The following is a 14446-nucleotide window of genomic DNA, read 5'->3' on the forward strand; positions in this document are numbered from 1 at the left end:
ATGATAGCGCAACATCTGGCAACGCTTGTCTTATATACTTGGCCCCTATATATGATATATATTATTGAATTAAACAGTTAATATTGGTGCAAGTGTTTAAACAAATGCAAAAGAAAAAGAAAAAACGATCTGTAACTGAGGCGTGTCAGTAGGATAATCATAAGTTTATAGGTATTATAGTTGCGATCCATGTAGAATTGAATAGTACGGCACTGCTGTAATTTATAATTTTCACTATTTTAGACTATCATTGAAATTGTGTGCCGGCAAAATCAAAGTGCTTGCACGTTGATTTTGGCGCCAACTGAATTCAATGGACGAGATTACGCCAAACGAAACTGCAGAACCGCCGGCTCAATCGCCGACGCCGCGTAAACGTCTCGGTCGGCCACCGAAGGCCCACCCACAACCGACTGACACAAATGTGGGAGCCGAGGCAACAGCTGAGGATATGGCGACGACGGAGACCTCGGCGGAACGTGTGCTTACAGTGTCGCCGACATTGAGCGAGTGCCGACGCAGCTCCCGCAAAAAAATCATTAAATTCGATGTGCGCGATTTGCTCAATAAAAACCGAAAGACACACAAAACACAAATTGAAGCGCGCATTAATTCTAAAGCACTGCCAATTGCAAATGATGCAACAACCACGTCAAGCACACGTTCACTTGCCGCTCTCGATGGCGGTCCTGCAGCAGAAGCTACAGCCACAGCAGCTGGTCAATTGCCATCGGAACCGCCACCGCCGCCGCTGGTTGATATCTTTGCCAAGCCAAAACTGACACCGAACCTGGTTATTGACCAAGTGAACAGCGAGGAGCCGGGCTTGGCTGGTCAGCAAAAGCAAACTGAACCAACACAAGCTGGCGCTATGCCGGCCCAACGCAAACGTGGACGTCCGCGCAAGGCACAGCCGGCGCCGGTGCCAAGGGATGTATGCGCGAGCGCTGCTGAAATTAAACGCAGCATCAGCTACTGGGATTCGGATACCAATTCAGCCAACTCCACTGCCAACGCTGAGAGCGACGCCTGCTGTGAACATAAACTAAAGCCCAAATTCAAATCCAAGTTACGCGTATCACTTAAGCGCATGAACATGCCCGTAAGTCGGGATTCCTCTGACTCGGGTGAGTCGTTAAAGGGCCCCTCACTGGAGTTGTCCACATCTTCATCAGACGTACCTGCATTGCAGCCAATTGATGAACTGAACGAACCAAAGCCGTCGGTCAATACCAAAGCGCCGGCGGAAACAAAAGTAAACATTAAGACTGATACAATAAATGTGCTGCCAGCAGATGAAGCAGATTCTGCTTGCCAAATAATATTTGACGAAGTAGAAACGGCCAAGCCGGAAAAAGAAAATGTAACGAAGGCGGATGTGGATGTGGAGCTGCCTGCTAAGGAGTTGCTTTTCCCCGAAATAGTGGAAGAACAGCGGCCGCAGCAAAAGACAGACACAGAGACGGAGTCAAGGCCGAGTCTCTGCTCTGCCAAGCATGTGGAGCCCGACTCGCCGAATCGAATAAGTAACTTGGGAGCGCAGATAGCAGAAGAGCAAAGCATGCAGGCCAACTGTGCTGTCTTACCAGAACCTACAAGCAAGCGGCGCAGCAAGCGTTCCAGTTTGCGTGGCAGCGCACTCACGACAAACGGCAGCAAGATGACGCTGGAGGAAACATTTGCCGAAATCGCAGCGGCTAGCTCCAAGCAAATCTTGCAGACTGAAGCAGCCGAAGAGCCGCAGAAGCTAGATGCACCCATTGATCTCGTCGGAGACTGTATCAATATTTGTAATAGCAATAGCAATAGCGACCAGTTGGAACTGCCGTCGCAATTGGAGGACAACTTGGAAACTAATTGTAAATTGGAAACACAAAATCAAGTGTCTGACACTTCTGTCCAATCGGACAGCACTAACATCCAATTGGAAAGTGCTGCCTCCGAGCAGCTGGAGGCGTTGACAGTGACTGCAACGGAGGCAGCTAAAGGTCCAATTGAGCTGCCCGCGCAGGCGATTGATGATAAGATGATTGCAACTGGAGAGCAGCAGCCTTCGCCAGATCAGTCTGAAGCCGCTGAAGCAAAGGAAACCCTTACGCCAGTTTCTGCCCTTTCCAATCCGATTTTGCCAGCAGCAGCAACTGCCGTAGAGTCATTATTAAATCCATCAGAGGCTTCACTCAACCAGGAGCCGCCCGCACCCAAAGCGGAGCAAATGCCAAGCGGTAGTCCCACTGCCACAGCCAAAATCAATGTCGCAGACAAAACCAAGCAGGAAAAAGTGAATGACAGCCAGGTGTCTGTTGTGTCCGTGTCCATTGTCGAGTGCGATGCGCTGTTCAAGGCCATGGACAAGGCCAGAGCCCAGGTGCGTCATGATGAGAAAACTAAAAAGAAACTCAAGCTGTGCGCCAAGAAGCAAACATCCAAGCTGGAACCGCAGCCGAAGGGGCACAGCAACAGTAATTCACCTACTGTGTCGTTGGCCAACGCCAAGAAGCAGCGCCTCAAGAAGAATACACGTCGCAATACCATTTGCGAGTACCCCGCCGAGCTGGAGACTCCAGCGCTTTTGACCAGGCGACGCAACTCGCAGCATCCGCACAAGACATCCCAGAGTCCAGACAACGCGACGCGTGCCAACGAGCCATATCCCAAAGCGAAGCTTAAGAAAATGTTACGCCAACGCTTGTCCAGCAGCCTGATGCGTCAGAATTCAGTGGACTCCAGTTCGAGCGCCTCGCAGTGTGCCTTCAGGCGCAAATCGGGCAAAGTTAGCGATGAAACTGAATCCACCGAGTCCAACAGTAAAGTGCCCAGCTGTGGCATACCAACGCCCATAGCGGAGCTCGAGGCGCCCAATCCGTTAAAGGACATTATCCAGTTCATAGAAAATGGTGTTAAGCTGCTGGAACACAAACTGGAGGATGCACAGCAGGAGCAGCAGTTGATAACAAATGTGCTGCCCGATGATGATTTTGCGCAGCGAGTGGCCAACATGGAAACACCCGCAACGACGCCGTCATCCTCGCCACAGCCCAGCAGCGTCACCGGCTGTAACGAGGATGCAATCGCAACTGTTGGCAGCGGCGCTGTACGGCGCTCACATCGCATCAAACAGAAGCCGCAGCTGCCCAAGGCGAGCGTTGGGCGCGGCGTCAGCAGCAGCAGCAGCAGCCAGACATCCTCCGCCATCAGCATGGAGGAGCAGCTGGCGGAGCTGGCGCACATCGATGCCATCAATGAGCAGTTCCTGCGCCAGGAGGGACTCAATTCGTTTCAGCTGTTGCGTGACAATTATTACCGTTGCGCCCGTCAGGTCAGCCAGGAGAACGCTGAAATGCAATGCGATTGCTTTCTCACCGGCGACGAGGAGGCCATGGGTCATCTGTGCTGCGGCGCCGGCTGCATCAATCGCATGCTAATGATTGAGTGCGGACCGTTGTGCACGAATGGTGAACGCTGCACAAACAAACGCTTCCAGCTGCACCAGTGCTGGCCCTGCCGCGTCTTCCGCACCGAGAAGAAGGGCTGCGGCATTACGGCCGAACTGCAGATACCACCGGGCGAATTCATAATGGAATATGTGGGCGAGGTCATTGACAGCGAGGAGTTCGAGCGCCGCCAGCATATCTATTCGCGCGATCGCAATCGCCACTATTACTTCATGGCGCTGCGGGGTGAGGCGATCATCGATGCGACCGCCAAGGGCAACATTTCGCGGTACATCAACCACAGCTGTGATCCGAATGCGGAGACGCAAAAGTGGACGGTGAACGGGGAGCTGCGCATTGGCTTCTTTAGCGTCAAGACAATCATGCCTGGCGAGGAGATCACCTTCGACTATCAGTATCAGCGCTATGGAAGGGACGCTCAGCGCTGCTATTGCGAGGCGAGCAACTGTCGGGGCTGGATTGGCGGTGAGCCGGACTCGGATGAGGGTGAACAGCTGGATGCGGAGAGCGACAGTGAGCCGGAATACTTGGCCGAGGAGCCGGACGAAGTGGAGTCGGGACAGGGACCGGAAACCGACAAGAAGGCACACAAAACCAAAACAGCCAAGAGCAGCAAACTGAAGCCGTGCAAACCATTGAAGGTGTCGACAGCGGCGCGCAAGATGCGCAGGGAACAACCAAAAGCCAAGGATCGCGAATACAAGGCCGGACGTTGGCTACGGCCATCCGGCGGCGGCGGTGGCGGGGGCGCCAGCAGCAGCGGTGGTGGTGACAAGTCTGCCGCACGTAAGCTCGAAAAGGTCGAGGATCCGGATGTGCTCGAGCAGCTGCTGCTGCTTAATCGCAGCGGCCTCAAGAATCAAGTGGACACGCTGCGCTTCTCCCGTTGCATGGTGCGCGCCAAGCTGCTGCAGACACGCCTCCAGCTGCTGGGCGTGCTGACGCGCGGCGAGCTGCCCTGCCGCCGGCTCTTCCTCGACTACCATGGCCTCCGGCTGCTGCACGCTTGGATCAGTGAAAGCGGCAACGACAATCAGCTGCGCCTGGCTCTGCTCGACGCTCTCGAATCGCTGCCCATACCAAACAGGACGATGCTCAACGATAGTCGTGTCTATCAGAGCGTCCAGCTCTGGAGCACCAGCATGCCAGATGAGCAGCCCAAAGAACAGCAACAACAACAACCATCCCAGTCGCAGCACGAGCTGGAAGCAGTGCGTCAACGCATGGTGGCGTTGCTACAGAAATGGAATGCCCTGCCCGAAATCTTTCGCATACCGAAACGGGAACGCATCGAACAAATGAAGGAGCACGAACGCGAGGCGGATCGTCAACAGCAGCCGCAATACACGGCCACCGCACTGGAGGATAGCAACAGCAACAGCGCCTCCTCGGTGCTAAACAGCGATCGCTACAGACAGGATCGATTCAGGCGCGACACCACCAATCGCTACGAGAAGCCCAAGCAGCCAACACGGATGTGCGGCAACAATACCATCTGCAGCCAATCCGCACAGCCCAAGGAGCGCAATGCGGGCAACGCAGAAGGTGGCGCCGGTATCAGTGGCAGCGCTGCTGGCAATGCCAATGCCAATTGCTTTAATGGCATCAGCAAATGTGATCCACGACGGCGATCCGAACCGGCGGCAGCCAGCGATTATGACACACGCCGCACCATATCCAAGAAGCTGCGGCGTTCCCTATTCGAGCGAAAGGTATGTCAATATTCGGAGCATTCGGAGTTGTCTGACAAAGCGTAATTAACTATTGTCATTATGTTCGTCGACAGGTGGCCCAAGATGAGGCGGAGAAGCGCGTTTGCAGCGTGGATTGGCGGGAGCATGAGCTGCGCTGTGAATTCTTTGGCGCTGATCTGAAAACCGATCCCAAGCAGCTGCCCTTCTATCAGAATACGGAGACCAACGAGTGGTTCAACAGTGATGATGCGCCGGTTAAAGCGCCGCAGCGCTGCGGCAATGCCAACTCTAGCGGCGCTTCCAGTGAGCCGCACTCGCCGGAGAGCAACGGCGATGGCCTGGAGTATAGGCTGCCCGGCTGCGTAGAGCCGTTGCCGCCTTCCTGGCACTGGAGTGTTACGGCCGACGGTGATATCTATTATTATAATCTGCGGGATCGCATCTCACAGTGGGAGCCACCAAATGCGCAGCAGCGCCTGCAACAGTTGATCGACGATTCGCCTGGGCCGGAGCTGACAACCGGACAAGCGGAGCACACGGCCGACGAGCTGGTGAAGATTGATGTCGACTATGTGGGCAGCCTCAGTAACAAATCGCTGGCGCAGTACATCGAGGCGAAGGTGCGCGAGCGACGCGAATTGCGACGCAATCGTCTTGTCTCGGTCTGTGTGATCAGTCCCCGACGCGAAGAGGATCGCATCTACAATCAGCTGGAGGCGCGCAGGTACAAGGAGAACAAGGAGAAAATACGCCGCCGCAAGGAGCTATTTCGCTGTAACCAAAACGAGACCAACAACAAGGACAAATCCAGCGACATGCTGCCCATTCAGGGCTATTTGTACTCTTCCGATGAGGAGGTTGACGCGGATGCCGCCAACATAGCTGTGCCCGGCTGTGCTGCTCTGCCGTTGCTCGATGTCATTGTTGATGGCGTCAAGGCTACGCATGTGGACGAGCTGGAGGCACTGAATCGCAGCCGAAACCACAACAACCACAACAGCAACATTGCCAAAATAAGCACGTGTCACGTGGAGCCATGCAGCAGCAGCAGCAAATCGGCGCTAGCTGCGCTCGACATTCAGCTGCCATCAATGCCGCTGTCCATGTTGGGTGAGTTGGCAGGTGATGCCCTGGCTAAGCCAAAGCGCAAGCTGCCCATGCCGCCACAACTGCCCGAGTGCCAGAAGAAGCATCGTGTTGACCGTGAAAAGAAGCGTAAAACGTAAGCGTTCAAATTCTGCATATCCAAATCTTATCGAATACAAGCGGCATTCACTCAAATCCTTGCAGGCCACTGAGCAGCACTTCCAGCGGACGTGAGGCCTGTGAAAAGTTTCGCTTTGAGATAAGCGGCCATGTGGCCGAGTTCTTGCGTCCGTATCGCAAAGATACCTGCCATCTGGGCCGGATCACCAACGATGCTGACTACAAGTTTCTAATTAAACGGGTAAGTGCCTATAAAATTGGTTTATACGACTTTTGTGTAAATGTCTGTGATAAGCTGAAAGCGGCATCTACGATCCCATAAAATACATATATATATATCTTGCCATATATATATCTGTCTGTCTGTCTGACTGTACAGTCTGTCTGTTCATATGTATGAAATATGGAACGTAGATATATTCGCGTTCCCCGGAACCAGATTATCTCAGTTTTTTTTTGGATACCCTCTAAAGTTAGGATGGCAAAGTTATGCTGTAAAAATGAGGATTTCCTATGGTATGCTGCAGTCCAGGATATCTTGCAGTTGGCCACTCGCAACAGACTGTTAATTCTACAACATTTGTGACCTATGCTGGCCAATAATTAGACAGATACTACCGCACACATATTTTGGGGACCTATAACTGTAATTATGTTCTTCTTTAGCTGAGCCACCATATCACGACCAAAGAGATGCGCTACTGCGACTTGATTGGAAATCCATTAGCCTGCACCGAGTCGGTGAAGCACAAGTCCTACGAATTCATCAATCAATACATGCGCAAGAAGGGGCGCGTGTACAGGAAGCCCGCCGATGAGACCGACTACTAAATAACAGTATCCGCCGTATTCGGTCAAGCCAATGATCAGCAAATGAATCAGATATTTATCATAGTTTTGTTTTTATTTTTGTTTCTTTTTAATTATTATTATTAATATTCTACCCAGTGTTTGGGTATAAACTCAGTTTTTCATTCTCATTTTTATCAGTTTATTCGTGGCAATTTGACAAAAATAATGCAAAAAAAAAATACCTACGTTAACAAATTTCCTCGTTGCTCAAAATGCATGAAATAAAAACATCTATTTTAAAATTTTACGTGATTTTAAATTGCAATTATTAATCACATTAAAGAGTTTCAAATTCGTTTCTTTCAAATGGACTTCCGTTATTTTTGCATATTCAAGTATGGCAGCGCTGATGGTGCTGCCATATCTGTAATCCATTCGGCTTTAACAAGCTTAGCAGCCGACGAGAAAAGCATTGCGCCAAACTGGCAACCTGATCCTCTGCCTATGTGCTTAACAAAAAGTGTTCGACAACGTGCAAAAAAAAAAAAATAATAATACTCTACAATTGAAATCTGAAACTAATACATTTTTTATTCAATGAATAATTTAAAGCAGTGCACAGAAGCGATACACACACATGACTATTGTGTGTGTGGTTGTGTTATTGGGTTAGAGAATGTTCATCTATTGTTGGGCGGACTGCTGGACTTCAGTGGCATTAGCTGCTGGTGTGCGATTGGCCTCCTCGGGTTTCATGGCAGGGAACAGCAGCACCTCCTACAAATAAACACAGAATTATTGTGATGTTAAGCTGGTGTTGTTTTTAGCACAAACCTTAATGTTGTTGGAGTCGGTTAGGAACATGGTCAGTCGATCAATGCCCATGCCCCAGCCACCAGTTGGTGGCAGGCCGTACTCCAGCGCCGTGCAGAAGTTCTCATCCACCATTTGAGCCTCGTCATCGCCTGCGGCCTTATCGCTGGCCTGCTGTTCGAAACGTTCGCGCTGAACCACAGGATCGTTCAGTTCTGTGTACGCATTGCACACCTCCTTTTTGGCGACAAAGAGCTCGAAACGCTCGGTAAGGCCAGGCACACTGCGATGGTACTTGGCGAGCGGCGACATAATTTGCGGATGCTCGCAAATGAATGTTGGATTAATACATGTCTCCTCGATGAAGTCACCGACCAGTTTGTCCAGCAGACGGGCTGTGGTGCGTGGCGCCGGACACTCCACCTGATGTTTGATGCACAATTGGGACAGAAATGCGTTGGTTTCCGGGCTATTGAATGTGTCCGCCGATGGGAACTTAACCTGCAGCTTCTCTTCAAGTGTTTTGATCATAGAAACACGCTTAAAAGGTGGCGTAAAGTCAAGCTCCTGCTCAACACCATCCGGCCCATCCGGATGGTATTTAATTTTGTACGAGCCGTGTATGGCCTTGACCATGCCAGAAATCATTTGTTCAGTTATCTCAATTAAATCGTAATAGTCAGCGTATGCCATGTAAAACTCGCAAGTGGTGAACTCAGGATTGTGGGTCATATCGATGCCCTCGTTACGGAACTGGCGACCGATCTCGTAAACGCGATCCATGCCGCCAACAACAAGCATTTTGTGATACAATTCTGGCGCAATGCGCATAAACAAATCCATTTTCAGTTCGTTGTGATGCGTTACAAAAGGCTTGGCTGTGGCGCCGCCAGCAATCATATTCATCATTGGTGTCTCAATCTCAAGGAAGCCCAGACGATCCAGAAACTGGCGTACATATGATATAATCTGTGTGCACATAAGAATCGAATTAACAAACTAATTTGCTGCCTGTCCATTTAAGATGCTAGCTTCTCACCTTTGCACGAATCTGGAAATTCTCGCGCACTTTGCTGTTCAGTATTAGATCCAGATAGCGCTGGCGATAGCGCGTCTCCTTGTCTTTGAGCCCGAAATGCAGATGGGGCAGCATGTGCAGACAGGGAGAGAGCAGCTTCAGCTCGGTTGGCATAATCGATAGCTCGCCTTTCTTGGTCTTGCCGGGATGGCCGTTAACGCCAATGATATCGCCACGGCGCAGCTTGGCTGTGTCCAGCTCGAAGGCCTTCTCGCTTTTGTATGACTTGGCACTGGCCATTACCTGCAGCTTGACGCCTTCGCCGCGCAGATCGTAAAAAATGAGCTTGGCACCTGACTCTCGAATGGCATGAATGCGTCCAGCTACACTCAAATTGACCTGGTCGAGTGTCTCGCCATCCTGAAGCTGAGAATATTGTGTAATAAAGTTTTCCAGCGAGATGCTCACTTGGAATTTGTGTGGATACGGATGATTTTCGGGCGTTTGCTTCAATTCAGCGACCGCAGCTGATCTCAGCTTAAAGTACTCATTCGGTGAGATTTCCTCTTCCTGCTCGGCGGCAGATTTTTTCTTTTGACCGGCTTCTGGTGGCGCAGCAGCCGAGCGCGTTGCCTCCTTCTCAGCCTTTTCCTTGGCCTTTTGTTCAGCCTTCAGACGGCGTTTCAGCTCACTGCAAAAGATTATTAGAAAGATTATCAGACGCATTGAATCTTGGCTAATTTTGGGTACCAACAGTTTTGTGCCTTTGCTTGGTGCATACAGCATGGCGCTCACATGATATAATCTTGCAGCCGTTACCGTTGAAAGTTTGAGCGATGAAAAACACATTAACTGTCTAAGAGTGTTACGCGCAAACATTTCACAGCCACAAATATAGGTCTTAGTCTATTTATGACAGCCGCGATTGCTACCAAGTAAGCAGTTCAACTTAACCTCACAGTTGGCGCCTAGTTGGCCGTTTTTCCGTATTGGCTTTAGACTTGCAATTAACGCAATGATTGCGCGTACTTACTTCTTGGATAGTTCACCAGTTGCAGTAGCCATGCCGATTGGCGTCTAATGAGTTCCGGCTTTGAGGGAAATTGCAAATACAAGAATGACTGCGAATGCGCCACACACACTCCAAGCGAATTGAAATAAGCGAGGTATACAACAATTAACGATATATCGATAACTATATTTGGAATAAAATACGTCACACTGTCAAGTGTACGCGTTGCCAACGAACTGAAAGCACGTGTTGCTAATATATCAGCTGTTTTGTAAGAGCTTTTAAGCATAGTCCGGCAGCGCCAGTAAAATTAGTTTTGGGATCGTGAGTGGAAAAGTCGTGAGCCATACGCAAATTTATGAAATATGCCAAATTCTTGTCATTAACTTGTTAAACTTTATTTATAAGCAAATCATATAGGTGCACGGATTCGCCGTTTCTGTATATAATCGTAATTATGCAGCCGGCATTGTTGATATCTTGTGTTCAATTACATGTTCTCGCTTGATCGTGAGTAATATACATTTTCACGTGCACATCTCCAATCAGCAGGTGAAATTGTGCCGGGCCTGAAAACTGAGTGTGTAAGTAGAGCACAGACTAAACAAAATACACAAGCAAACGTTTCTAAACCTTATCAAACGTTATAACAGACGAATTATAATATTCGTCAAAAACATAAAAAACTAAAAAAAAAAATAAATAAATAAACTAGTCTTAACAGCTGGGCACAAGCCATGGTAACGGTTGGACTACTATCGCGCCTGTTTACTGGCAGCGGCGCAGGCAGCGGCGTTGTCTGCATGCGTTTGCTCACGCGCATCGCCAGCCCCAATAGATTAAGCCTCAATCTAAATCCACGTTGCCTCAGCTTCTTGGGCAGCTTCAACAAGGGAAGCGGCAAGGAAGCATCGTCGGCATCACCAACATTGCCTTTATCGACAACAACAACAACAACAACTACAATATTGTCGCCGCTGCTTGTGGCCAAATATCGCAGCTATGCGCGTCTCAGCAGCAAGTCCACCGCGCACTGTGCCAGCGCCAATAAAACGGACACCAAATCCTCATCAACGGCAACAGTATCGAGCTCCAATGAACTGTTTGGAGAAGCGGCGAACATGGGACTCTTTGCAAAGTTTAAGCACATGTACAAGCAGTATTGGTATGTGCTTATACCGGTGCATGTGATAACATCGATTGGCTGGTTCGGCGGCTTTTACTATCTATCAAAAAGGTAAGCAGCCCTCATATATGCCCGTCTACAGCTACTTATTGTACATATGTGCTGGCCAACAGCGGCGTTGATGTACCTGCCCTGCTGCAGTATTTGCACCTAAGCGAGAACATTATTGAGAAGGTGCAAGGCTCCGATATGGGACACTATGCGATTGCCTATCTTTGCTATAAGGTGGCAACGCCGGTGCGCTATGCAGTTACATTGGGTAAGTGACCACTCCCAAAGAAGGAGAAGAAGAAGAGGGAAAACACCGTTACAGCTTAAAATATATGCTTTCAGGTGGCACAACGATCTCCATCAAATATCTGGTGCAATGGGGCCATATTAAGCCCATGCCAACCAAGAGCCAGCTGATGAAAATGTACGAGGATACAAAGGCCACGCGTGCCAGTGCCAAGGCCAACAAGGATGAGAATCACAAATGATCGTTGGTTATTGGGCGTCTACGTCGCTGCCGCCGCCTGTTGTCGTCGTTGTCGCTTCCCATGCGGCGTTCAGTTGGCTAGTTGTATTTTTTGTTAAACTGTTGCACGTTGATTCAGGCCAAGTGTCGATTCTGGAATTTAAGTTTCTCGCCCAGACGCATATGTATACAATACAACTGAATAACCAATAATTAACGACGCTGCCTCCGTTTGAGAGAGGATAACACAACCAATACATCAATATTTCATATATATATATTTTGTAATAACATTTTTGCATAGTTTTTGTTAGTTACGAAACAAATTGCCGTTGCGCCGCATGCAAAGGAGACCCAAACTCATACATACATAAATCAGCACGCAGCACGCACACAGACGGGCACGCACACACACACATACACACACACAAACATGCATATAACTCAGAGAAAGGCAGCCTCCGATACAGACAAGATGAAATGTAGTATATTTTATAAATGTAATTCAAAAGTTATCGAAAAAAAAAACCGAACTGGTACAAAACGTAAACATTTAGCCTTTGTATTTGAATCAATTGCCCATTATTGCACCACATCGATTACGATTTCTGCAAAGCTCTGCTGTCCAATCAGAATTTTAAAAATATCAGCTGCTAGCCAGCCAGCTAGACGTGTTCATAGATAAACACAAAATACGAATATGGCTGTCTCTGTCTAACCAACATGCTATCCCACTCTTACGCAATCGCGCCGCTAATCGGGCAAATCCAGTTAGATTTATCTATGTATGTGATACAAGAGGGGGTTTCATAAAGCAGATGATTTAACGAATTATGAAAAAAACGAACAAAAATATCTTCAAGCTGATCGCATTTAGAAATAAAATACTTTCCTTTAATGCTGACTCCGTGGGATACTCTATAATTGAAAATTGTTTCCCTAATAACTATACCCTGTATATTTCACACAACTTCGGACAATTGATGATGAATATAACCAACTGCCAACTATCTACACTTATGACAATAACTTTAAGGATGGCTTTCAGCCTTCGCCCGTATTACCATAGACTTTTCCAACCAAGGGGGGAAGGTGGTGGTGGGAATTTCTGAAAATGAAGATAAATCTCGATTGGATTTTGTTTTTGCATTTTATATTTCGTTATCATTTTTTTTTTGTTTTATTTTTTTTTTATTTTCCTTTTTTTTTTGTTTGTAACGTTAGTAAAATAGCCAACAATTATAATTGTAACTAATAGTTAAGCCAGAAAAAATATATATAGTAGTAGTAGTTGTTTCTTTCTTTTACAAATAAATAAATAATGTGTCTTGTTTTCAATTAGTTTTTATGCTCTGTGTAGGCGAGTGTGTGTGTGTGTGTAGTAGCTCGTAACATGTAGGACTGTGTATTGCTTGGGTGGAAACAAGTTACATTTTGTACACATATACATTTTGGTTGCTGTGTGTGTGTGTGTGTGTGTAACTGTTTTCTATATCATTTACATAAATACAATACAATAAATAAATACAGTATGTCAATAAAGTGTTTTGACTAACGAAAAAAAACTAATTTTTTGGGTTTAGTTGAAAATAAATGTACCTAAAAGTGAGAATTTTTTTTCAATTCTAATTTATTTCGATTCTATATTTTTCCTAGAACTTAATGGCAAAAAGAATTGTTAAATAACATTACCCAAACATTTTATAAAATTAAAAAACTAAAAACATTCAAATTTTATGCTGTCAATAAAGTGTTTTTACACGAAACTTTATTACTAAATAACAATGTTAAAAAAACAGGAATATTTTTTTTTAATACTTTGTGTGGCTGCCATTAGCGTCACATACAGCCTGCAATCGCCGTTTCATTGAAACAATAAGGTTTTGTATGTATGTTTCTGGAATCTTCTGCCATTCTTCCAGTACAGCAGCTTTTAAATCAGTTTTTGATTTTGGACTCCGCTTTGCGACTTTTTTTTTCAAATATGACCACACATTTTCTATTGGATTCATATCTGGACTTTGTGGTGGAGTGTCTAACACCTTTCCACAGTTGTACAACAGCCAAACTCTTACCATATGAGCTTTATGCTTCGGGTCATTGTCCTGGTAAAATTTAAAAATTGGCTTATTGTCCTCATAGAATCCAAATTTCTGTGCACTACTGACGAGATGTGTCTGTAAAATGCTCAGATATTGTCTAGCATCCATGGTATTCTCAATGAAGGTCAAATCTCCTACACCCTTGCTCGAAATACACCCCCACACCATCACTGATAGTTTTCCGAATTTAACGGTTGGAATAATATTGCGGTTTTCCAACGCTGTTAGTGGCTTTCTCCAGACTCTGGATGGCCCATCGTTGTAGAATAGCATCATCTTGCTTTCGTCACAGAATATGACGTTACTCCAAAAATCGTTCGAACTATTTACATGGACTTGAGCGAACGATAGCCGCTTCAAAATATTCGCCGCCGATAGTAGAGGTTTTTTCCTGGCAACTCGTGATGTGTAGTCATTGGAATTCAGTAATTTTCGGACAGTTTCATGTGACACATCAACACCACTTTCTTCCTTGAACTCCTGAGCAATATCCCTAAGCGAAATTTGTGGATTTTTCTCAATTTTTCTCAGAATTTTTCGCTTATCTCTGTCAGAAATTTTGCAGGGTCGACCACATACTGGCTTTGCCTCTAGCCTATCTTCCTTATTGGCTCTGTTTAATATGTTGTATATCGTTGCTTTTGATAAATTAAACATATCAGCCAGTTCCGAGACTTGACGTCCCATCTGATGGTTATAATACACCAGCTG

The 14446-nt window shown here is 47.2% G+C and overlaps 3 protein-coding genes across 6 annotated transcripts; 2 read left to right on the forward strand and 1 right to left on the reverse strand.

Moving 5' to 3' along the window:
• Positions 1–10: 10 nt before the first annotated feature.
• Positions 11–7957, forward strand: LOC6631536 (histone-lysine N-methyltransferase Set2). The gene is made up of 5 exons (XM_002055024.4): positions 11–171; positions 244–5167; positions 5242–6371; positions 6440–6596; positions 7022–7957. Exons 2-5 carry the CDS (start codon positions 314–316, stop codon positions 7184–7186), a joined length of 6306 nt encoding a protein of 2101 aa, XP_002055060.1. The 5' UTR covers positions 11–171; positions 244–313; the 3' UTR covers positions 7187–7957.
• LysRS (Lysyl-tRNA synthetase) lies at positions 7713–10171 on the reverse strand. 2 transcript variants are annotated; one of them, XM_002055023.4, is made up of 4 exons: positions 10012–10171; positions 9000–9669; positions 7982–8929; positions 7713–7924 (listed from the first exon to the last, which is right to left on the reverse strand). In XM_002055023.4, exons 1-4 carry the CDS (start codon positions 10041–10043, stop codon positions 7832–7834), a joined length of 1743 nt encoding a protein of 580 aa, XP_002055059.1. In that variant the 5' UTR covers positions 10044–10171; the 3' UTR covers positions 7713–7831. The 2 variants fall into 2 exon arrangements, with proteins under 2 accessions (XP_002055059.1, XP_015026620.1); XM_015171134.3 differs by lacking the exon at positions 10012–10171 and adding an exon at positions 9733–9941.
• Positions 10172–10435: 264 nt separating this feature from the next.
• LOC6631534 (uncharacterized protein C18orf19 homolog A) lies at positions 10436–12183 on the forward strand. 3 transcript variants are annotated; one of them, XM_015171020.3, is made up of 4 exons: positions 10436–10574; positions 10706–11227; positions 11290–11435; positions 11510–12183. In XM_015171020.3, the coding sequence occupies exons 2-4, from the start codon at positions 10728–10730 to the stop codon at positions 11653–11655; spliced, it is 792 nt and encodes a 263-aa protein (XP_015026506.1). In that variant the 5' UTR covers positions 10436–10574; positions 10706–10727; the 3' UTR covers positions 11656–12183. The 3 variants fall into 3 exon arrangements, with proteins under 3 accessions (XP_015026506.1, XP_032294977.1, XP_002055058.1); XM_032439086.2 differs by having other exon boundaries at positions 10457–10574; positions 10715–11227; XM_002055022.4 differs by having other exon boundaries at positions 10528–10574; positions 10644–11227.
• The last annotated feature ends 2263 nt before the right edge of the window (positions 12184–14446 follow it).

The sequence above is a fragment of the Drosophila virilis genome, chromosome X (genome assembly GCF_030788295.1).
Source record: "Drosophila virilis strain 15010-1051.87 chromosome X, Dvir_AGI_RSII-ME, whole genome shotgun sequence".
NCBI lineage: Eukaryota > Metazoa > Arthropoda > Insecta > Diptera > Drosophilidae > Drosophila > Drosophila virilis.

Bases quoted from the DNA above. Each gene is read 5' to 3' on its own strand.
- LOC6631536 (XM_002055024.4), top strand. From the start codon at position 314: ATGGACGAGATTACGCCAAACGAAACTGCAGAACCGCCGGCTCAATCG. The intron at 5,168-5,241 runs GTATGTCAATAT...GTTCGTCGACAG, and splicing joins GTTCCCTATTCGAGCGAAAG to GTGGCCCAAGATGAGGCGGA. The intron at 6,597-7,021 runs GTAAGTGCCTAT...GTTCTTCTTTAG, and splicing joins ACAAGTTTCTAATTAAACGG to CTGAGCCACCATATCACGAC.
- LysRS (XM_015171134.3), bottom strand. From the start codon at position 9,857: ATGTTTGCGCGTAACACTCTTAGACAGTTAATGTGTTTTTCATCGCTC. The intron at 8,930-8,999 runs GTGAGAAGCTAG...ATGTGCACACAG, and splicing joins ATTTCCAGATTCGTGCAAAG to ATTATATCATATGTACGCCA. The intron at 7,925-7,981 runs GTTTGTGCTAAA...GTTTATTTGTAG, and splicing joins CCGACTCCAACAACATTAAG to GAGGTGCTGCTGTTCCCTGC.
- LOC6631534 (XM_015171020.3), top strand. From the start codon at position 10,728: ATGGTAACGGTTGGACTACTATCGCGCCTGTTTACTGGCAGCGGCGCA. The intron at 11,228-11,289 runs GTAAGCAGCCCT...GCTGGCCAACAG, and splicing joins TTTTACTATCTATCAAAAAG to CGGCGTTGATGTACCTGCCC. The intron at 11,436-11,509 runs GTAAGTGACCAC...ATATGCTTTCAG, and splicing joins GCGCTATGCAGTTACATTGG to GTGGCACAACGATCTCCATC.